We start from the raw sequence: 25095 nt of genomic DNA, 5'->3' as shown, positions 1-25095 counted from the left end.
GCTTTTTCGTTTATAGGTACAAATACGGCGGATATGCATATGTAAAACGGTTCGTCTTAAAAAATTTCGGGGAGAGGGTGTACCCTTTCCACCAAATTTTTTAAATAATGTTCCGTATTCAAGTAGTTGGACAATCTTCAATATTTCTTGTGCATTTTAAGTGTGGTTTGTCAAGGAAAGGTATCCTTCTCCTCAACATATCTGAAAATTAAGCACTAAATATATCCAATCCAATAAATCGGAAAAACCAAAAGTAGTAAACAATTTTACCACATTAACATTTGCTAAAATGTTGGAAAAATTATGCACCCTCTACGTTGGCTGCCAATTTCATGTAAATTTAAGTTCTTTACTAAAAAGAAGTCAAAAATCATAAAATTATGTACCGAGTTCCCATTTACGGACAACCCTCTACTTTCAATTTAAGAAAAAAACGAACAAAAGGGATCCCTCTCCCCACCTTCGCTCCACTCCGACCTGATATCGGACTATCACGTATCCTATATTAATTTCACAACTACTCAATGGTCCCTATAAATTCTATCGAAGTAAATCGACAAAGTTTATTTCAATTTTCCCCTTCCCCAACCAAATATCGAAAAATCATATACTAATTTTAAAATCATGTATAAATTTAATCACCTCCTCCCACGTTCCCTGTAAAGTAGATCGGAGATGTTTAAATTTTGCTCTATTGTTTTAAAGGGACGTCACTTTCCCCGATACAATATCGACAAACACCGTAGTGAATAGCACCCCTAACCTTCCCTGAAAATTCTTGAAACTTTCATTCAAGTGTGGGGCAAGGAAGGTTGCCTCTTCGTTCATAACCTTCCCCCACTGCCTTTGTAAATTTCAAGAAAACTTAAGAATTTTTTTTTTGCAGTTTTAGAGAAGGACCTCCTCCCCGACCAACTATCGAAAAGTGATGTAGCGTATATTTTGTAAACGTCCCAGAAAATGTCAAGCAAATTATAAGCCTAAAGGGGCGGCCTCTCTTCCGTCTAAATATCACAAAATCAGGTATCAGTCCTCTGTAGATTTCAAGTAACTCGGTAAAATTTAATTGTTTCTCTGCATGTACTTAAGAGAAGCGGATGTCTTCCTATGCCCTTTTATTTTTATTAAAAAATCAGGAACCTGATATAAATTTCATAATCTCACCCATTTTTTTTCATAAAAAGTCAGTCGGGGAGTTTAGTTTTGTTTTCACTGTACTTTAAAAAAAAGTCGGGCAAAGGGGTGGTCCCCCTCCCCGACCAAATATTGAAAAATAATATAGCGGATTTTTTCTAGATGCCAAACCCAACATTCAATGAAAATTTCAGGCAAATCGCATAATTTTGTTCCAAGTTTCAAAAAGTAGGGCAAGGGGGAGGTCCCCCTCCCCGTCCACATATGAAATCATCAGGTACCCCATAGTAATTCCATAACCTCACCGCATGTTCTCTGTAAATCTCAAATAATTTAGAGAATTTTAGTTTTTTCACTGTACTTAAAAAAAGTCGAACAAAGGGGAGGTCCCCCTCCGCCAACAAATATCGAAATATAAAGTAGCGGATCTTTGTCTAGATGCCAACCCCAATCTTCAATGAAAATTTCAAGCAAATCGGTCAATTTTGGTCCAATTTTCAAAAAGTCCGACAAAGGGGAGGTCCCCCTCCGCGACCAGGTGTCAAAAAATGAGGTACCCCATTTTCACCACATGAACGCCCCCTACGATCTCTTAAAGTTTCAAGTAAATCGTTTCAGCCGATTCGTAGTCAACTCGGAACATACAAACAAACAAACAAACATAGATTGAATTTTATATATATATAGATAGATAGATATTCAAAATGTTATATTTTTATCACCAAAATAAAATCTTTTCTTACAAAATTTAAATTTTTTCAATAAAAAAAAAATTTTTGAACCAAAAACACAGTCCATTTCGTTCATATCAAACACTGTTCTTTTCTGACTTTAAGTCTTAAGTAAAATTTAAAAAATCTATAAAATCGAATAAATTTTTCTACATTGTTTGTATTACAGAAAAAGGTGCTAAGAACTATAAAAACTCGTGGGAGTGAGAAAGATGTGAGGGAAAATGCAATTAGCCAGAAAAGATTGTTTTTTTAGTTAGTCTTTATGAAATTGTTTTTACATCCCAAAAAGTATATACTTTTCTTCCAAATAAACTTCCTTACAGCGAAAAGCAAATGATAAATGATCTTTGTTTGTCTAAAATTTCGTTTTTTGCGTGTATTTATCGTTATTTGAGTAATGGAAACTTTCTCTAAAAATAATAAAGCCATGAACTAAAATAAAGTTAAATTGGCTCTAGTGAAATAGAGCCCTTTTTTGATTGTAATTTATTTCTGATCCTAGCAAAAAAGCGTCACCAAAAAAGTAGTAAAATGTTCTTTTTGGATCCGGAAGTGGTGCAAAATTGGCGCAGAAGCGATGATTTTAGCATGGGCTTGTCATAGGACGGATGTCCACCATTTCAACAGACGTTGCACTGAATTTGCATCGCTTTTTAAGGTGTGATACGAATCCAGTGATTTGGATGTGAATAAAGAAGATTTGTGATATTTTGACGAATAAATAATTTTTTAAATTTTTTTATGATTTTAAATGCATTATAACTCACACATCAAATATTTTCAAAAATTCGCTATTTTTCTAGAAAGGATTTAACATTTTTTCGGATTTAACATATGAAAAAAGCGAGTTATAAAAAATTTACTCAAATGAACTTCCTGTGCAGTTAAAATAGAGAACATCTTTGGGAGCACATTTTTGGAAGTGTTTTTAAAGTTGTGCCTTAACAAGAACTTCCAAATTTTTTTGCTGGGATGCTAATGGTGATGATTCTTATAGCTACACCAATAGTGAAGACTTTCTTGAAGTAGATGCCCATTGTACTACTAAAATTACTTTATTTTCATTTAGTTATTTTTTCTGGATAGTTTAAAAAAATTAGTTATTGTTTGCTATAAATTTTGTTTGATCTCTAGCTATTTCTTAATAGTTGACAACACTCATTCCAGGTTCCCTACGTTTTAGAAACCCCCCGCACCAACATAAAAATCGTCAATAAAACGTGATTCGATAGAGGCTTACCTCAAACCACCAATTTATTTATGTATTGCTCACATAATTTAGTAAAAACCAATAATGAATTTACTTTGAGTAATTGAGCATAATTGATGAACTTGATCATCGATGTATGGGAAACTTTTTAACAATACTCGTACTTTGAAAATGAGGAAATAGGAAATATGTTAACATTTCTAAGTCTATCCCAAGAGAAAGAAAGAGAGAGAGGGAAGTAAACTTAGTAAACAGTTTTCTATTAATTTCAGAATTTTATTTCTGGGTAATCACTCTTCGATAAAAGATCAACTTCCCAATTGGCTAAAAGAAATTAATATGGCTAACATGTTACCCCAATAGTAGCATGGCTTAATAAACAAACATATCAAGCACTAAACAAAAAGAACCCAGAAAACATTAAAACAAAACAAACAAACAAAAAATCTGATAATTTCTTAAAAGGCTCTTCACCACTTAATATTTGTGTAGTTTAAGTTCGTACCATTTAATTTTCGTATATGCTACGTTTTTCGCATATTAATTCTATGTCCGTCCCAATCGACTAAGACTTTATTTATTTTCATTTTTCATAGAGCTATCGACCTGTCACTTGATAATGCGGCTTGATGACATTGAAAGTGAGTCTGATTTAAATTTACAGTACTGTTGTGGTTTTTGGTGCTATTGGGGCTTTTGTTTTTGTTACATGCATTTTATGGTTTGACAAGTAGACAAAGTCAATTGTTTTTGGCACACTGTGTACTGTACTGCGGTAAGCAAATGCGATTGACCGATGGACTTTGCAAAAAGTTTTGTTCTATTTTCCGTGGTCATGAGTAATACTTATAAGGGAGCTCTTCAAGATTTGTGGTTGATTATAGTTTTTGTAGTGTTTTGCCGTTGAGAAAGGTTCAAATGTTTTTATTTTGTTCGAATAGGATTGATCCATGATCAGTCCGATATTTTATTGTAATCGGCATGACAAATGGGGCATCTACTATCACCTCCATTTGAGTTGGATGACTCAATTATTTAGTCCAATAGCACTTGATTTTATACGCCAGCCAGGTTGTTGAAAGCAGACATTTTGACGTACTATAGAAGAAAGTCAGAATTTGGAAACTACAATTTTTGGAAAATATAGGCTAGGTTGTGTATAGCGACAGCCCGATCTTACGGTATATTTGACAGAAATCAAAAAAGAATTCTTCCCCATAGTCAAACGACCAAATATTTGCAGCTCATATGGAGTACATTACATCACAATAGGAGTATTTTCCAAAACCTGTATTAAGGTTTCAAAAGTGATCCAGGAAACAAATTTGACATTCATTTTGTCAAATATTTGCCTTGTGTGACCATACCCTTAGACTATTTGTTCTATTTATTTAGATCCAAGTGGTGAACTTCTTACGGTGAAAACTCTTAAGAAAAATTTTGGCACACGAAGTTACCGTTAAAGTTACCAAAAAATTATTCAAACGAGGAACATTAGGCAAAATTTAACTAAAATCAACTAATCTTCGTGAAATAAAATCTCTCTTAGAAGTGTCCGATCCTATTTTTGTGGTTATTTTAAGAATTTTTTCAATTTTTTTTTATTTCTATAGAAAATTTGTCAAAATTTTATTTTTCTAGAAATTTTTGTCAAAATTTTATTTGTCTAGAAATTTTTGTCAAAATGTTATATCTCTAGAATATTTTGCCAAAATTTTATTACTCTACAAAATTTTGTCAAAATTTTATTTCTATAGGAAATATTATCAAAATTTTATTTCTATAGAAAATTTTATCAAAATTTTATTTCTATAGAAAATTTTGTTAAAAATTTTATTTCTATAGAAAAGTTTGTCAATATTTTCTTTCTATAGAAAATTTTGTCAAAATTTTATTTCTATAGAAAATTTTGTCAAAATTTTATTTCTATAGAAATTTTTGTCAAAATTTTATTTTTGTAGAAAATTTTGTCAAAATTTTATTTCTATAGAAAAGTTTGTCAAAATTTTATTTCTATAGAAAAGTTCATCAAAATTTTATTTCTATAGAAAATTTTGTCAAAATTTTATTTCTATAGAAAATTTTGTCAAAATTTTATTTCTATAGAAAATTTTGTCAAAATTTTATTACTATAGAAAAGTTTGTCAAAATTTTATTTCTATAGAAAATTTTGTCAAAATTTTATTTTTATAGAAAATTTTGTCAACATTTTCTTTCTATAGAAAAGTTTGTCAAAATTGTATAGCTATAGAAAATTTTATTTCTCTAGAAAATTTTGTCAAAATTTTATTTCTATAGGAAATTTTATCAAAATTTTATTTCTATAGAAAATTTTATCAAACTTTTATTTCTATAGAAAATTTTGTCAAAATTTTATTTCTATAGAAAATTTTATCAAACTTTTATTTCTCTAGAAAATTTTATCAAAATTTTATTTCTATAGAAAATTTTTTCAAAATTTTATTACTATAGAAAATTTTATCAAACTTTTATTTCTCTAGAAAATTTTATCAAAATTTTATTTCTATAGAAAATTTTGTCAATAGTTTCTTTCTATAGAAATTTTTGTCAAAATTTTATTCCTATAGAAAAGCTTGTCAAAATTTTATTTCTATAGAAAATTTTGTCAAAATTTTATTGCTATAGAAAATTTTATCAAAATTTTATTTCTATAGAAAATGTTTATTTTATTTCTATGGAAAATTGTGACAAAATTTTATTTCTATAGAAAATTTTGTCAAAATGTTATTTTTATATGAAATTTTATCAATTTTTTTCTATAGAAAATTTTATGAAATTTTTATTTCTATAGAAAATTTTGTCAAAACTTTATTTCTAAAGAAAATTTTGTCAAAATTTTATTTCTATAGAAAAGTTTGTCAAAATTTTCTTTCTATAGAAAATTTTGTCAAAATTTTATTTCTATAGGAAATTGAAGTATTTCTTAGTTGGAGAGGTTTGCAAATAGTTTGCAAAATCTACCATTTTTGGTCAATTCTACCAACTGTGCCTGGAGGTGGTGCAATATTAGGCTCGGAAGTAATGAATTTCACAAGGGCTTCTCATGGGGCGGAATTGAAGGCATAAATTTTGATTTAGTTCTTCAGATGTTATGTTTTTTTATTATTTCGGATTTCATGTACACTTTTCAAGTATTTTTGTTTTTATTTTCTATTATTATTTCTATAGAAAATTTTATCAAAATTTTATTTCTATAGAAAATTTTATCAAAATTTTATTTCTATAGAAAATTTTGTCAACATTTTTTTTCTATAGAAAATTTTGTCAAAATTTTATTTCTATAGAAAAGTTTGTCAAAATTGTATAGCTATAGAAAATTTTATTTCTCTAGAAAATTTTGTCAAAATTTTATTTCTATAGAAAATTTTGTCAAAATTTTATTTCTATAGAAAAGTTTGTCAAAATTTTATTTTTATAGAAAATTTTGTCAAAATTTTATTTCTATAGAAAAGTTTGTCAAAATTTTATTTTTATAGAAAATTTTGTCAAAATTTTATTTCTATAGAAAATTTTGTCAAAATTTTATTTCTATAGAAAATTTTGTCAAAATTTTATTACTATAGAAAATTTTGTCAAAATTTTATTTCTATAGAAAAATTTGTCAAAATTTTATTTCTATAGAAAAATTTGGCAAAATTTTATTTCTCTAGAAAATTTTGTCAAAATTTTATTTCTATAGAAAATTTTGTCAAAATTTTATTACTATAGAAAAGTTTGTCAAAATTTTATTTCTATAGAAAATTTTGTCAAAATTTTATTTTTATAGAAAATTTTGTCAACATTTTCTTTCTATAGAAAAGTTTGTCAAAATTGTATAGCTAGAAAATTTTATTTCTCTAGAAAATTTTGTCAAAATTTTATTTCTATAGGAAATTTTATCAAAATTTTATTTCTATAGAAAATTTTATCAAACTTTTATTTCTATAGAAAATTTTGTCAAAATTTTATTTCTATAGAAAATTTTATCAAACTTTTATTTCTCTAGAAAATTTTATCAAAATTTTATTTCTATAGAAAATTTTTTCAAAATTTTATTTCTATAGAAAATTTTATCAAACTTTTATTTCTCTAGAAAATTTTATCAAAATTTTATTTCTATAGAAAATTTTGTCAATAGTTTCTTTCTATAGAAAATTTTGTCAAAATTTTATTTCTATAGAAAATTTTGTCAAAATTTTATTTCTATAGAAAATTTCGTCAAAATTTTATTTCTATAGAAAAATTTGGCAAAATTTTATTCCTATAGAAAAATTTGCCATAATTTTATTTCTATAGAAATTTTTGTCAAAATTTTATTCCTATAGAAAAGCTTGTCAAAATTTTATTTCTATAGAAAATTTTGTCAAAATTTTATTGCTATAGAAAATTTTATCAAAATTTTATTTCTATAGAAAATGTTTATTTTATTTCTATGGAAAATTGTGACAAAATTTTATTTCTATAGAAAATTTTGTCAAAATGTTATTTTTATATGAAATTTTATCAATTTTTTTCTATAGAAAATTTTATGAAATTTTTATTTCTATAGAAAATTTTGTCAAAACTTTATTTCTAAAGAAAATTTTGTCAAAATTTTATTTCTATAGAAAAGTTTGTCAAAATTTTCTTTCTATAGAAAATTTTGTCAAAATTTTCTTTCTATAGAAAATTTTGTCAAAATTTTATTTCTATAGGAAATTGAAGTACCTCTTAGTTGGAGAGGTTTGCAAATAGTTTGCAAAATCTACCATTTTTGGTCAATTCTACCAACTGTGCCTGGAGGTGGTGCAATATTAGGCTCGGAAGTAATGAATTTTACAAGGGCTTCTCATGGGGCGGAATTGAAGGCATAAATTTTGATTTAGTTCTTCAGATGTTATGTTTTTTTATTATTTCGGATTTCATGTACACTTTTCAAGTATTTTTGTTTTTATTTTCCTTTATTATATTTGTCTTTATTCTCTTTTACATCACTTCAAAAGAACTTCTAGTGAAGTCAAAATGAATTCAAGCGCTACAAGGGGGCTTTTGGATGTACTTTAAAAGTAATGAGTTAAGAAGAACTTCCAATTCGTTTTTGCTGGGCTCAAGAAGTCAAATATGGGGATCAGTTTGTATGGGTACATTGAAAAAATATTGGCGTAAGGATAAAGATTTCATGTCCTTAAAATACGAATTCGAATTTTGCTTAGCATAGAACGTGCATTTCTTAGATATAAAGTTTTTTCCTTGTCCAAAAGTCGACTACCTTTTCAATTGAGTCATTTTATCCTCATAGTGATTCGACATAAAAATGGGTATTTTTACATGAAAGAAAATTTTGTTCAACTAAGGTCAATTCAGAAAAATTCTTTTAAATTAATGAAAGGGTCTTTAAATTTGATAACTTTTTCTAACATATCTTGATTTCAAAAATAGGAGATGTTTTTCAACACTTTATTTTAAACATGTTTTTTATATAAAATATAGCATAATTTTAAGTTTTCGTTAAAATGTTAAAGGACTTTGTAAGCACATGAAGCAAAATGCCGAAAAACGAATAAATTCAAATTTGTTTACTAGCATCAAGAACGCAAAACTCAAATTTGAAAAAGAATTGTGTCTTAAAAGTATCCCTACTTCAATCATCTCATTTCTCCCGGAATGAATAACAAAGTCATTAGTGTAAAAAAAATCTTTTGGAATCGAATGCGCATGGGGTTGAACTCCTTAAACAGTTGGATATATGCTAAAAGACTTGTCCGACAATAGAATATTGCCCATTTTCCGAAATAGTTGCACTTATAACCAGGTACAACCATGTTGTGTATGGGAATTATTTTCATAGTGACTACGAAATAATGTAGTCAGATAGCACATTCCCATGTAACTGGTTGTACCCAATACTGAAATATGGTTACCATAGTAGAGGATTGTAGTGGTAGACACATTGACCATTGTATAGAGGAGGGGTAGTAAGAACATTACACTAATCGTAAGAAGTGTGCGTATGATAATAAAATACGTATAGTGGAGTATTATGAGGTATTGGGAAGATTTTTTCCGTAGATTCAATATGTCAGTGAATTTAGGGGTTATTTCTTTAAATCAAAAATATTATTTTTTAATTAAAGGGAAATTAGCCTTGCTTCACAAACGACTTTAATGGATGGATTTTTGAAAAAAAAAGATTAGAAAAAATGTGCTGTGCAGATGTTCTTTTTGCAATATTTTTAAGGGTTGCAGAAAAAAAATAAAATATTGATTATGAACTTTCTTTTAATCAAAGTTTCTCTATTGCACAGAACTATGCCTTTAATATTCTGTAAATTATCTGCATATTATTTTATATTAATATTTTTTCAGTGTATTTTCTATTCAACACCCAGTATCGAAATTTTTCTAATTAAATATTTTTGTATTTATTTTGCAGCTAATCCACTACATTCTTTGAATATCGGTGATGTATTACTGTTAGCCCTCTTTCCCACAAAGACGAAAACATGAATTTTAAATCGATAAGTATTTGCGGCTTTTTGGTATTTTTATGCCTTTCAACACTGCTCTGGGATGCTGTTGACGCTTATAAGGTTGGCTTGGGTCGAGCTGATTGTACCGGTCCACCAGTGGAAATAAATTTTGTAAGTTCGTGTTATCCAAATTTCTCAATTATTGTATAATGAAAATGTTGTTATATTGCTTTACTTGATTTGCAGATGGGCTATGCCAACATCAAACAAGTTGGTCGTGGCATACACTTAAGACAATTTGCACGTGCTTTTGTAGTTGAAGATGCCAATAAGAGACGCGTAGCCTATGTTTCCGTTGATTCTGGTATGATGGGATTTGGCGTTAAACGTGAGGTATGTGTGTGAGAGTGCTGTGGGCAGCGTTGTCACAATGAATTTTTATTTTGGACCAACATTTTTCCACAATTGGACCAACATTTTTCCAAATTTAATTAATGTAATTTAACAGTTAAAATTTTTCCAAAATTTTACTTTGATAGAAAATTTTGTCAACCTTTTATTTCTATTCAACATTTTTATTTCTATAGAAAATTTTGTGAACATTTTATTTCTATAGAAAATATTGTCAAAATTTTATTTCTTTAGAAAATTTTGATTTCTATTGAAAATTTGTGTCAAAATTTGATTTCTATAAAAAATGTTGTCAAATGTTTTTTTCTATAGAAAATTTGTCAAAATTTAATATCTATAGAACATTTTGTCAACATTTTATTTCTATAGAAATTTTTGTCAACAATTTATTACTATAGAAAATTTTGTGAAAATGTTGTCAAATGTTTATTTTTATAGAAAATGTTGTCAAAAATTTATTTCTAATTTTATAGAAAATTATGTCAAAACTTTATTTCTATAGAAAATTTTGTCAAAATTTTACTTCTATAGAAAATTTTATGAACATTTTATTTCTGTATAGAAATTTGTAAAAATTTTATTTCTATTCAACATTTTTATTTCTATAGAAAATTTTGTCAACATTAATATCTAGAAATTATTACAATATTTATTCGAGCTTATTGGACAGGAAGATTAAGGGAATTGACATCATTAAGTTACTGAAAAGAAAATGCCAGATAGCCATCTCGCAAGCCTGACTATACATATATGTTTCAGTGTTGGCCACTACACATTTCCATAGTCTTTAGCGAGATCTAGCCGGGTGAGATGATTAAATTTGGTTCTTTTATGTTAATTTCTTATGAAATTTACATACGAGAATTATTCTTCCCAAATTTAACCATTTTTCACCCGCACTGTGCATCATCCAAATAAATTTGACAAGCATACTTTTCCTCTGTTGGTTAAGCTACACTTGTAGTTTAGTCAATGCATGGCTTTAAGCTGAGATCAAAAACAACAATAACGATTGAATAGAAGCCAACAATAACAAACAAACAAAATTTTATTTCTATAGAAAATTTTGTCAACATTTTATTGCTATAGAAAATTTTGTCAATATGTTATTTCTATAGTAAGCTTTGTCAACATTTTATTTCTATAGAAAATTATGTCAAAATTTTATTTCTATAGAAAATTTTGTGAAAATTTTATTTCTACAGAAAATGTTGTCAAAATTTTATTTCTATAGAAAATTTTGTCAAAATTTTATTTCTATAGAAAATCTTATCAAATGTTTTTTTTCTTTTTTATAAAAAAATTTGTCAAAATATAATATCTATAGAACATTTTGTCAAAAGTTTATTTCTATAGAAAATATTGTCAACATTTTTTTTCTATAGAAAATTTTGTGAAATTTTGATTTCTATAGAAAATTGTGTCAAAATTTGATTTCTATAGAAAATTTTGTGAAATTTTGATTTCTATAGAAAACTGTATCAAAATTTTACTTCTATAGAAAATGTAGTCAAATGTTTTTTTTAGAAAATTTTGTCAAAATTTTATTTCTATAGAAAATTTTGTCAAAAATTTATTTCTATAGAAAATTTTGTCAAAATTTTACTTCTATAGAAAATTTTGTGAAAATTTTATTTCTATAGAAAATTTTGTCAAAATTTAATATCTATAGAACATTTTATCAAAATTTTATTTCTCTAGAAAGCTTTGTAAAAATTGTATTTCTATAGAAAATTTTGTCAACATTTTGATTTCTATGGAAAATGTTGTCAAATGTTTTTTTTCTATAGAAAATTTTGTCAAAATTTTATTTCTATAGAAAATTATGTCAAAATTTTATTTCTATAAAAAATTATGTCAACATTTTACTTCTATAGAAAATTTTGTCAAAATTTTACTTCTATAGAAAATTTTTTAAAATTGTTATTTCTGTATAGAATTTTGTGAAAATTTTATTTCTATAGAAAATTTTGTCAAAATTTAATATCATATTTGTTGTTTTGATCTGAGCTTTAAAACCATTTTGTTGACTAAACTACAAGAGTAGCTTAACCAACAGAGGAAAAGAATGTTTGTCAAATTTATTTGGGCAAAGCCCTGTAGACTGCAAGATGGTTGGATGGACGCACGTTTCGGAATTACCATATTACTCATCAGCATCCTCTACTAAATAAATTGTATTTCTATAGAAAATTTTGTCAAAATTGTATTTCTGTAGAAAATTTTGTCAACATTTTATTTCTATAGAAAATTTTGTCAAAAATTTATTGCTATAGAAAACTTTGTTGTCAAATGTGTTTTTCCATAGAAAATTTTGTCAAAAATGTATTTCTATAGAAAATGTTGTAAAAATTTTAGTTCTATAGAAACCTTTGTCAAAATTTTATTCCTATAGAAAGCTTTGTCAAAGTTTTATTTCTATAGAAAATTATGTCAAAATTTTATTTCTACAGAAAATTTTGTGAAAAATTTATTTCTATAGAAAATTTTGTCAAAATGTTATTTCTATAGTAAGCTTTGTCAACATTTTATTTCTATGCAAAATTATGTCAAAATTTTATTTCTATAGAAAATTTTGTGAAAATTTTATTTCTACAGAAAATGTTGTCAAAATTTTATTTTTATAGAAAATTGTGTCAAAATTTGATTTCTATAAAAAATGTTGTCAAAAGTTTTTTTTATAGAACAGTTTGTCAATATGTAATATTTATAGAACATTTTGTCAAAATCTTATTTCTATAGAAAATTTTGACAAAATTTTATTTCTATAGAACATTGTGTGAAAATTTTATTTCTATTGAAAATTTTGTGAAAATTTGATTTCTATAGAAAATTTTGTGAAAATTTTATTTCTATAGAAAATTTTGTGAAAATTTGATTTCTATAGAAAATTTTGTCAACATTTTATTTCTATAGAAAATGTTGTCAAAATTTTATTTCTATAGAAAATTTTGTCAAAATATAATTTCTATAGAAAATTTGGTCAAAATTTTATTTCTATAGAAATTTTTGTCAAAATTTTATTTCTATGGAAAATTTTGTCAAAATTTTACTTCTATAGAAAATTTTGACAAAATTTTATTTCGTGTTTTGTTTTTTATTGTGGGTTTGTACTTCAATCATATTTGTTGTTTTGATCTCAGCTTTAAAGCCATTGTGTTGACTTTATAGGGTTGAAATTTATAGGGCTCTGCCCAAATAAATTTGACAAACATTCTTTTCCTCTGTTGGTTAAGCTACTCTTGTAGTTTAGTCAACACAATGGTTTTAAAGCTAAGATCAAAACAACAAATATGATTGAAGTACAAACCCACAATAAAAAACAAAACACGAATGAAGTAAGAGGAAGCACGCTCAAAATAAACCCAGCCAACTGCACTCAAATCGATGATTTGATGGTGGCAAAGGGAAAGAGAAATGTTTATATGAATTTATTTCGGCATAAGCCGGCTATCATAAACCTTTTTTCGGAAGGTTCAAGTGTGGTTTATTGTTGGGTTTAATGAACTGCCTGAATTTATTCTGATAATTGGTTGATAGTTTTGTTGCAAGTAGAGGATGCCGATGAGGAATGTGGTAATTCCGAAATGTGCGTCCATCCAACCATCTTGCAGTCTATAGGGCTTTGCCCAAATAAATTTGACAAACATTATTTTCCTCTGTTGGTTAAGCTTGTAGTTTAGTCAACACAATGGTTTTAAAGCTGAGATCAAAACAACAAATAAAATTTTATTTCTATAGAAAATTTTGTGAAAATGTTATTTCTATAGAAAATTTTATTTCCATAGAAAATTTTGTGAAAATTTTATTTCTATAGAAAATATTGTCAAAATTTTATTTCTATAGAAATTTTTTTGAAAATTTGATTTCTATAGAAAATTTTGTCAAAATTTGATTTCTATAGAAAATGTTGTCAAATGTTTTTTTTTTCATAGAAAATTTTGTGAAAAATGTATTTCTTTTTCCAATTGATAATTGTTGATAAAAATCTATATACAGGTCGAATATAATAAAAACATCCATAATATAAAAAAAAAATTATTTCTATAGAAAATGTTGTCAAAATGTAATATCTATAGAACATTTTGTCAAAAATTTATTTCTAAAGAAAATTTTGTTAAAATGTTATTTGTATAGAAATTTTGTGTCAAAATTTTATTTCTATAGAAAATTTTGTCAAAATTTTATTTCTATAGAAAATTTTGTCAATATTCTATTTCCCTAGAAAGTTATCGCAAAATTTTATTTCTAAAGAGAATTTTTAAAAAATTGCCGATTTGACGAAAACTGACCAAAATCAACAAAATTCCATTTTGGTCCGACCATCGAACCAAATTTAAAAATTAATAATTTTTTGTACCAATTTTGGTCCGATCGGACCAAAATGGCAACCCTGGTTGTGGGGAAGGACAAAAGAGGAAGAGAGAGAGAGAGAGAGTTAAAAATTGATCTAAATTGTATAATAAAATTTAACTAAGACCAAATAACTTTTTTGCAATAAAAGTAAGTGATATGCATCAGTTTAGCGGTGAGCTTTATTAGGAATATATTTTGAAAAACTCTAAATTGCATTTCTACTATAATTATTTTTTAAGAAAAATGCTTGAGCTTTGTAGAATTTTGAAATAAAAAAAGTGAAATTTAGCATCAGTTTAACGATGTACATTTTCCTATGTATTTGAATTTATTTTGAAAGACTCTACATTGCATTTTTTAAAATAAATATATATTTTTTTTGTTATTTATTGTCTATGAAAATATCTAGAATATTGTTTAGATTCACTGATTGTTCAAGGGAACATGCTCTAATTACATTTTCTGTATTTATAATTATACATCCAATTTATTTATATTTATTCTAGAATATTATTTAATAATTGATTGTTTTTTGCAGGTAATTAAACGTTTACAAACACGCTATGGAGATACTTACACCAATGATAACGTCATCATCAGTGGCACTCATACACACAGTGGTCCCGGTGGTTTCCTCATGCATCTACTCTATGATATTTCCATTTTGGGTTTTGTTCCCCAGACATTTGAGGCATTAGCAAATGGAGTTTATTTGGTAAGTATTTTCATGATTTTATTTCGGCACGTTGTTATCTCGGCCATGTTGAGAAGTTGTTGAAAAGATTTGTCAGTCTAGTTTAAAATTGTTCGTCTTCAGGTTGTGTTTTGGCCTGTCTCTTCTACTTATGCCTTGAGGATTCCATTCGAGGGACGCGTAGCATATTTCCGTGTGCCTCATCCTTTTAATGTTATATTGTTTTGGCTGGCAATTTTAAGAAGTTCCTCGTTTGTTGTTTCTGGTACGTGGCCACCAAAGTTTTAGAGTAGTTCGTAGGTATCTGTGGCTTAAAGCCTATAGTTTCTGTTTGGTGCTGTTAATTACACCAGCATTTCAGACGAACCCATGATTTTTAGACCATATATCTGCGCTGCTTCCACTAAAATGCCGGTAATAAGTTCTTGTTGTTGCAAGAGTGTGTTGTGTTATAATCCACTTTGATGTTGCGCTTTTGGTACATCAGCTTGTATCCAGATAAAGGAATTCTCCGATTAAGATGGGATCCGTCCAGAGTGATCTGGTTGTGAGTCGGGTATATTCGGCAGGGCAGTGTGCTCTCAACACTGACAGGTAGAAATTGAGGCAACTGCATTTGCCAGATCTTAGCTGGACCAAAACTATCTTACTGTGCGAGGCTTCTTTCCTTCGGTGCTATGGACGATGCTCGAACTCCGAGAACAGAATTAACCTTGTGGATCTTTATCGCTTCAGCTACAGAATCCTTATGAATCCGGTTAAGACTATCTAGAAGCTCTCTTTTGTAATGCTGGATCTCGAGTTGTAGTAGGCGAATATCAATATGTCCTTAAAATAATGATTTGTATGGTTACTGCGGTGACAATCCAGGAGATACTGCTTTGACAGTTGTGTCTATGCACAGGGATGATCATGGTATCCACATAAAGATGACCCAGGGGAGTACTGCGGAGACATTCTGCCGCAGTTTTAAGGGCAGTTTCTATCGCGGAACTTATAACAATTGACAGTGACATGGACAGAACTGAAAAGGCTGTCGAATGTAATCCTGAGAATCTAGGAGTTGTTTATAGTCGAAATTATCCCGACCAGTAGTACATCGGCACAATTCAAGTCATCTAGATAATGATTAATTCTCCATTTTATGCATCTATGGCCAATTGTTTTGGGCATATTTTCGTCAAGGGTCGCTACAAAAAATATATGATATATAAGACATCTTTGTTGAAAGGTTCGCTCATTTTACCACAATGTGAAACTCACATATTAGAACCCCCATACTGGGTTTGGATAAGATTGATTATTTTTTCAGGTACACTCTTCTTTGCAAGGGACTCCCATATTTCATTCCTATGAACTACGTCGAAAGCTCCTTCGAAATCGATGAATGTAAGGTGATAGGTAAGCTGTTGATCTACTCGACGCATGAGCGGTTCGAGCAAAAAACTGGCTTTTATTTGCTCATGTAGAGCTTACGGGATTCTATTAAGAAGCATTTTAATGAGAAGTATGTAAAATTGTCATTAAAATGCCTTCACTGGGGTGAGTGTGATTTTGTTCTAATTATAACAGATTTTGGAACCTTAATTACATTTGAGTCAATTTTGAAAAATTCGACAGGTAAATTATGGATACCTGGGACTTCATAGTTTTTGAGATGTTTGATGGTAACGGTGATCTCTTCGAGACGTGGAGGTGAGGAGTAATTCCTCTTCAATTCGAACATACTTTGGGATCTCCTGTTTTGGTACCATAAAGTGTGATACGGTCAAAATTTGGTCAAGGGAAAACGCGTGTAAATCGGTGAAATCGTTTATTTAAAAAATCAAATTAAATTTCTTTTTCATGTTCAATTAGTATAAAATTCAGGAAAAATATTCAGTTAGGCTTTCGCTTTTCCAAATCCGAATTGCCGGGCCTCACGCTTGACACCTGCCATCAGATTTTGTACAGCCACCTTGTCTACCTTCTTCGCCGCAGAAAGCCAGTTTGCCTTGAACTGCTGCTCGTCCTTAGCAGTTTTGTTGGTCTTCTTTAGGTTCCGCTTGACAATAGCCCAGTATTTTTCAATTGGGCGGAGCTCTGGCGTGTTGGGAGGGTTCTTGTCCTTGGGAACCATCTGCACGTTGTTGGCGGCGTACCACTCCATGGCCTTTTTACCGTAATAGCAAAATGCCAAATCCGGCCAAAACAGTACGGAACAACCGTGTTTCTTCAGGAAAGGTAGCAGACGTTTATTCAAACACTCTTTCACGTAAATTTCTTGGTTGACAGTCCCGGAAGATATGAAAATGCTGCTTTTCAAGCCACAGGTACAGATGGCTTGCCAAACCAGATATTTCTTTGCGAACTTTGACAGTTTTATGTGCTTGAAAATATCTGCTACCTTTCCCCTTCCGTTTGCCGTATAAAACTCCTGTCCCGGAAGCTGCTTGTAGTCGGCTTTGACGTAGGTTTCGTCGTCCATTACCACGCAGTCAAACATCGTCAGCATCGTCGTGTACAGCCTCCGGGATCGCGCTTTGGCCGTCGTATTTTGTTTATCATCGCGATTTGGAGTCACTACCTTCTTGTAAGTCGATAGTCCGGCTCGTTTTTTGGCTCGATGCACGATTGTAGACGATACACCCAGCTTATTTGCGGCATCTCGGAGAGAGAGGTTAGGGTTTCGCTTGAAACTACCGGCAACTCTCTTTGTCGTCTCAGCGGATTCCGGTTTTCGATTTCCCCCCGATCCAGACCTCCTGGCTGTCGACAAACGTTCCCCAAACACTTTAATTACATTTGTAACGGTTGATTTGGCAACTTTTAGCGATTTTGCCAGCTTTGCGTGCGAGTAGCTCGGATTTTCGCGATGCGCGAGCAAAATTTTGATACGCTGCTCTTCTTGCTTGGACGGCATTTTGACAACTGAAGAGTGAATTCCAAAATCAAAATAGGAGCAACATTCTACACACACACACCTTCAAAATGAGGGGTGTTCAGGTTTTTTAAATGCAAAATTGAAAGAAATACGTCAAGTTTATATTGACCAAATTTTGACCGTATCACCCTTTAATTATGAGGCTTTCTTTCGATTCGTTGGGTATTTTTATTGTTAACCAAAAGTTCTCAAATAATATTTGAAGTGTGGCTGCGCTAACATTTAAGTTTATCTTGAATAATTTGACAGTAAGTTATCGATACCTGGAGTTCATTGTTTCTGAGTTGTTTGATGGCAGCGGTGAGTTTTTCGAGATTTGGGGGTTCGAGTTCAAATGGTTGCGACTTATCAAGGTGTTCATTGACTGTGCAGTTGTTTAAGTTTGATTGTTACCATGCTTAAGGATCTCGTAGGTTTGGTTAGGTTAGGTAGCAGCCCGATGTATCAGGCTCACTTCGACTATTCAGTCCATTGTGATACCACATTGGTGAACTTCTCCCTTATCACAGAGTGCTGCCCGATTCCATGTTAAGCTCAATGACAAGGGACCTCCTTTTTATAGCCGAGTCCGAACGGCGTGCCACATTGCAGTGAAACCACTTAGAGAAGTTTTGAAGCCCTCAGAAATGTCACCAACATTACTGAGGTGGGATAATCCACCGCTGAAAAACTTTTTGGTGTTCGGTCGAAGCAGGAATCGAACCCACAACCTTGTGTATGCAAGGTGGGCATGCTAACCATTGCACCACGGTGGCTCTCGTAGATTCATGTTTTATGGGCGTGGGGAGGAATATCTATCCATTCATCTTCCTCAAATATTTGCCTCGCTTCTCTCTACCCATTTCCCAAATATTGGGTAACTGAGTGAATCCAGATGTAAATCTAAGATGTTGATAAGGCATTCCACTCGATTCAGCATTGGAATTCCATGGATGACTAGCTCCATAAATGCCATTGTCACTCTCAGGACGCACAATAAATTGTCGTTTGAAAAACATGATGCTCCTCTTCGTATCAGCACCTCGCCAGTATTGTAGCCATGACATCCCCTCTACCGAAGAAAGGGGAGACCAACTTTCAACTTTCTGCTCGAACCTTCTGAATGTTATTTTCGTGTTATTGTTTTTGAGTTGTTTGATGGCAGCGGCGCTATCTCTGAAGCCTGGGAGTTCTGCAATTGTTTGTGACTGAGTGAATCCAGAAAAAAATTTAAGAATTCGATAACGCATTTCACTCATTCCAACATTGGAATACCATCGATGACTAGTGCCTTAGCTCAACTCAGATAAATATTGGACGTTGGCCCAGGACAATGAATGGATTTCATTGTCACTCTCAGAATGTATAATAAGTTGTCGGTCGACAAAAAAAGATGTTCCTCTTCGTATTACTACCTTGCCAATATTGATTGCAGTACTGTCAACCCATCTACTGAAGAGAGGAGAGATCACTCACAGTGGGACTTAACCTAACTTCAATCTTCACGTCGATGATTCTGGAATTATTAAGGTAACTCCGACGAATCTTATCATGTTTATTTGCGAATGCTGCTACTTTTGCTGAAGAGTTGGGACTCAATTGGGGAGTTCTACAAGCAGATATGAAATGATGATGTGGCTGCAATTATTCTCAGCAACATGACTATAAGAGACGAGTGGTAATACGGAGAATCCGTGCTTGGTTAAGAGACATACCATGACAAAGCACAAGCTTTCTCTATGGACCAGATACACCTCACAGGAACGAACAGACCCGCAGACAAGACCAAAACCATAGTCTGGGAGTTTACTCTGTCCTTGCTAGGATAAAATTATATTAAACAAAAATCTCCTTTCATTTGCGAGATCGATTGAGACGAAGAAAATCGTTGAGTGGAGTTTAACTTGTTGGCTTCATTCTCCGAAATATTGTAAGATCGGTTGAAAAATTTAACGTAAAATCTAGATTGCCTATTCCAAAAAATCAGTGCAAATAATTTCCGTTGGTTTAAAAATAATTGACTCTCCTTTCCTCTTACAGAGTATCAAACGTGCCACCGAAAATATGGTTGATGGAAAAATCCATATATCACGTACCACAGTATTAAATGTCAATATCAATCGTTCTCCTACCTCGTACTTGCGTAATCCTCCAGAGGAAAGAGCTCAATATGAACATGATGTTGATAAGGAATTAACACAATTGCGTTTTGTTGATAGTAAGGATAACATTATGGGAGCTTTCAATTGGTTTGCTGTACATCCAGTTTCAATGAATAATACCAATCAATTGATTTCCAGTGATAATATGGGATATGCTGCTTTGTTATTGGAAAAGGAATACAATGCAAATAAAGTTCCAGGAAAGGTAAGTTATACTGGGATCATGAATAACTAAACGAAAGCAGGTTCGAATAATTGATTTAATGCTTTTCTATTGTACAGGGTAAATTTGTTGGTGCTTTCTGCTCTGCTAATTTGGGTGATGTTTCTCCAAATATTATGGGTCCAGTATGTTCTCTCAGCGGCAACCCTTGTGATCTTTTGACATCCAAATGTCCTAAAAATGAAGGTGAATGTTTTGCTTCCGGTCCTGGTAGAGATATGTTCGAGAGCACTAAGATTATTGGAGAACGTTTGTTCGAAGGTGCTTTGGTAAGTAGTGGTGATTATTATCATTTCGTTTTGAAAATGTTGAGAAGTGGAGGTTTGGGCACTTGTCACATAGGCCTTTGTCACAAGCGCAGAGAGTAATTGTTGCAGCATCGAAACATTTCCGAGCAGTCTCTGCAAGATTCTGTGGTTGAACTCGAAGTGCCTGAACTCCTGATCGAAGTCTTTGAGGTAGAATTGAAGACCAAAGTCTCATAGGTGTAAATGCATGCTGAGGATGAAGTCAGTGAACTATAGACCGACTTCTTAGTAATTGAACCGTATATCCGAGTGTCAGTAATTGAATTACTGATCAAAGTTTCAGCGGATGAATTGCAAACCGACGTATCATTGGTTGAATTCCGATAGAAGTCGCAATGCTTGAACTATGATCCAAAGTCTCAGTGATGGGATTGCTAACCGAAGACTCAGATGTTGCCAACGGAAGTTTTAATTATTACGATTCCATTACTGAGACCGTAGTCTTGTTTCTGAATTGTCTTTGTTTCTGAATGCCGACTGAACTAACAATGATTGATCTGTGAACCAGAGTCCCAGTGATTTTACTGCAGACCGAAGTCGCAGGGAAGAAATTGTAGTCTCAGTGGTTGAACTAAAGACCGAAGTTTTAGCTTCTGAAATGCCGACAGGTATCTCAGTGGTTGAATTGCAAACAGAAGTCTCAGAGTTGAATACCAACTTAAGTAATGGACTGTCGACCAGAGTCTCAGTGATGGAATCACACCGAAGTCTCACCCGACTGAAGTCGCATTGATTGAAATGTGCCCCTGAATCTCAGTGATGGAACTGCAGACCATAGTCTCAGCTTTTGGAACACTACAGATCCCTCAGCAGTTGAATCGCTAACCGATTTCTCTGGTTCAATACCGACATAAGTAATGGACTACGGACCAGAGTTAAGAGATGAAATTGTACATCGAAGTCTCAGAAGTTGAATGCCTATTGAAGTCTTAAGTACTACACTGTCCGACTGAGGTCGCAATTAATTGTGGATCGGAGACTCGGTGGTTAAATTCCGACATAACGGTTGAACTGAGATCGGATCGGAGATCAGTGGTTCAAACCGACTTAAGTAATGGACTGTGGACCAGAGTCTCATTGATGGAATTGTACACTGAAGTCTCAGAAGTTGAATGCCTGCTGAAGTCTTATGTAATGGACTGTTCGATTGAAGTCGCAATGAAGACTCGGTGCTTAAATTCCGATTGATGACGCAATGTTTGAACTGTGGACTGTCCGATTGAAGTCGCAATGAAGACTCGGTGCTTAAATTCCGATTGAAGGCGCAATGTTTGAACTGTGGACCGGAGTATTAGTGACTGAACTGCAGACCGAAGTCTCGCATATAAACTGCCCACAGACATCTCTGTGGTAGAATTGCAAAACGAAGTCCCGCACTGAAATCTTAAAAGGATTGTACCAGAGTCTCAGTGACGGAATTGTACACCGAAGTCTTAACCGACTGTAGACGCAATGGTTGAACTGTGGACCGGAGCCTCAGTGACTGAACTGCATACCGAAGTGTCAGCATTTAAAATGGTCAGTGGTTGAATTGCAAATCAAAGTCCCAGACTGAAGTCTTAAATGGACTGTACCTGAGTCTCATTGATTGAATTTTGACTGAATTACAGACCGAAGTCTCAGCATTTGAACTGCCCTTAGATATATCAGTGGTTGAATTGAAAACCGATATCTCATGGGGTGAATTCCGACTAAAGTTGGAATCATTGAATAGTGGACCGGAGACTCAGTGATTGAACTGCGGATCAAAATATAAGAATTTGAACTGCCGAGAGATATCAGACCGAAGTCTGCCGTCTGAAGATGAACTGTGCACCGGAGTCTCAGTGATTGAGTTGCGGACCAAAGTCTTAAAAATTGAACTGCTAAGTGTTATCACAGTGGTAAATCTGAAGACAGATATCTCAGTGGTTCAAATGCCGACAAATATCTCAGTGATCAAATTTCATACCGAAGTCTCAGCGTTTTAACTCCGATTGAAATTGCAATGATTGAACTTCAGATCGCGGTCTCAGTAAAAAAGTACAACTTTTGTTGCTGAATCACAGATCGAAGCCTGAGCATGTGAACCGCCGTTAAATTACGAACCGAGGTCTCAGTGGTTGAATGCCGACTGAAGTCTCTAAGATTGAACTAAAGGCCGAAGTCTTAGAGATACAATGTTCGGAAGAGTAAATAGTGTAATCCTTAGTACATCCAAAATGTATACCGAACTGCAAGAATACCAAATTTTGTGGGAGTTTGAAATTCATGCTCATTTATAAAATCGCTAACGCAAATCGGCCATTTGTCAGAAGCTGGGAATCCCCCACATAGCATCCCTACTATATCAAGGATTCCCAACGCAAATTTTTTAAGCCACATAACTTCAAGATAATTCAATTTAATATCTCTTCCATTTACCAACTTTAGCGTTTGCTGAATGAAGCCAGCAATGAGGATGAGGATTACAATGGACGTGAAGTTACAGGCGAATTGGGTTGTGTTCATCAATTTATCGATATGCCAAATTATAATGGAACAACTTATAATCCTTTGACACGTAAAATCGATAAAATTCGTGGATGTCAGCCAGCTATGGGTTACAGTTTTGCTGCGGGTACCACCGATGGTCCAGGAGCATTTGGATTTGAACAAGGCACAGTTACCGATAATCCTATGTGGAATTTAGTTCGTGATTTCATAGTTCCACCAACACAGGATGATATAGCTTGTCATTCACCTAAACCCATTTTATTGGCTACCGGAAGGGTAAGTGAGAAATTTTGGATTCTCATTTAGAAAATCTTCATCAATGTCTTTCTATAATCCTAGGCCACTTTCCCTTATGAATGGCAACCGAAAATTGTTCCCACCCAAGAATGTCGCATTGGTGATCTGGTGCTTGCAGCCGTTCCAGGAGAATTCACCACCATGGCTGGTAGACGTTTGCGTAACAAATTAAGGGCTGTTGCCTCTGCCACTGGGGGTAGAGATGTTGATGTACTTTTGGCAGGTCTCTCCAATGTATACTCCAGTTACATCACCACACCGGAAGAATATCAGGCTCAACGTTATGAGGCAGCCTCCACCATATTTGGACCCAATACCCATACAATTTACATGGATGTCTATGAACGTTTGACCAAGGCTTTGTTTAAAGAGGATCGTGTAGAGCCTGGACCTCAACCTCCCTATATGAATGATCGTATGTTGTCCATGAATACAGGGGTCATATTCGATGGTCATCCTTTGGATAAAGATTTTGGTTTTGTGAAACAACAACCATTGAAGAATTACAAAATCAATGAGACTGTGCAGGTCACATTTGTGGCAGGTAATCCTAGGAATAATCTCTTCCATGAGAAAACATATTTGGCTGTGGAACGTAAGATCAATGAGGAGCGATGGAAGGTGGTACACACAGATGCCAGTTGGGATACCAAGTGAGTATTTGGATAACCACAGACTCTAATCAAATATAACCTTTAAAATTGTTGTATTCCAGATTCATTTGGGAAAGGACCCATTTGATATTGGGTTTCAGTGATGTCCATATTCATTGGACCATTGGACCCAATACCTTGCCTGGTGAATATCGTATACGCCATTTCGGTAATTACAAATACATACTGGGTGGCATCTTCCCCTACGAAGGCCAGACACATTCGTTTACCGTAACCGAGGATTAAATCTTGATCATAAGAACAGATGGTTGGAGCAGAGTTTTTGTTAATATTGTTGTTTGGTCTAGTCATAGACTGTCTTGCATCAGGGTGTAAATAGATCTAATTCCATAATTCAGTTTGCCATTCCATATTGGGCATTTCTTTCCCCACCTTTATTGTTTGTCTACTTTTACATTTTATGTATATAAGCTATGCGTGTCTCAATGGATTATTTCAAAAACCAAATTTAGAAAAAAAAACGTAGTAAATATACAGACGTAAATCGTATATAAAAAAGGATGAAATATAATGTATTTGTTTGTATTTATAAATTAAATACTTATTAAAAGCTTTATTTTTATAATAAATTAAATAAATACCATAACTTTAAAAAATAGTAATAAAATAAAAATTAAATGACAATAAAAAAAGGCGATTTTTATTATCACAAAGCCACTCCAAATTCCGATTCAGAATTCTTTACAAAAATAGCGATTGCGGTGTGATGATCAGGAATTCAGCTGAACTACACGCATTACATGATTGAACTGCAGAGTGAAGCCTCAGTGACTGAACAAATCTCAAAGTTTCAGCATCAGTGGTTAAAATGTACCACCTAAGTCTCGCACACTGAAGTCTCATGGATTGAAATGCACATCGAAGCCTCAGTGAAAATACATGCAAATACTAAAAATCGAAGCTTCAGTCTCAGACTGAAGTTGCAGTGATAGAACGGCAAATTGAAGCCTCAGTGAAGGATCAAGTGGTTGAAATAGGTAGGTATTTCAACCACATTTCAAATCGATATATGGACATCAATGGTTAAAATACATACATAAGTCTCAAAGACTGAAGGCTCGGTGAT

General features: G+C 32.1%; 1 protein-coding gene across 4 annotated transcripts in view; it reads left to right on the top strand.

Annotated features, from left to right (window-relative positions):
• Nucleotides 1-24661, top strand: part of CDase (neutral ceramidase) — a 46851-nt gene extending 22190 nt beyond the window's left edge. For 3 of the 4 annotated variants that reach the window (XM_075292747.1, XM_075292748.1, XM_075292749.1), the window contains exons 2-9: nt 9491-9698; nt 9774-9920; nt 14833-15009; nt 19931-20257; nt 20335-20544; nt 22996-23334; nt 23398-24008; nt 24071-24661. In XM_075292747.1, coding sequence (XP_075148862.1) covers nt 9561-9698; nt 9774-9920; nt 14833-15009; nt 19931-20257; nt 20335-20544; nt 22996-23334; nt 23398-24008; nt 24071-24254 — 2133 coding nt within the window. In that variant the 5' untranslated portion in view covers nt 9491-9560 and the 3' untranslated portion in view covers nt 24255-24661. Of the gene's footprint in view, nt 1-3701; nt 3720-9490; nt 9699-9773; nt 9921-14832; nt 15010-19930; nt 20258-20334; nt 20545-22995; nt 23335-23397; nt 24009-24070 lie in introns of those variants that run through there. The other variant, XM_075292750.1, reaches the window with a different exon arrangement.
• The last annotated feature ends 434 nt before the right edge of the window (nt 24662-25095 follow it).

The sequence above is a fragment of the Haematobia irritans genome, chromosome 1 (genome assembly GCF_050003625.1).
Source record: "Haematobia irritans isolate KBUSLIRL chromosome 1, ASM5000362v1, whole genome shotgun sequence".
NCBI lineage: Eukaryota > Metazoa > Arthropoda > Insecta > Diptera > Muscidae > Haematobia > Haematobia irritans.
Note: the sequence above shows the minus strand (reverse complement) of the source record. Positions and strands in the feature narration are given on the sequence as shown.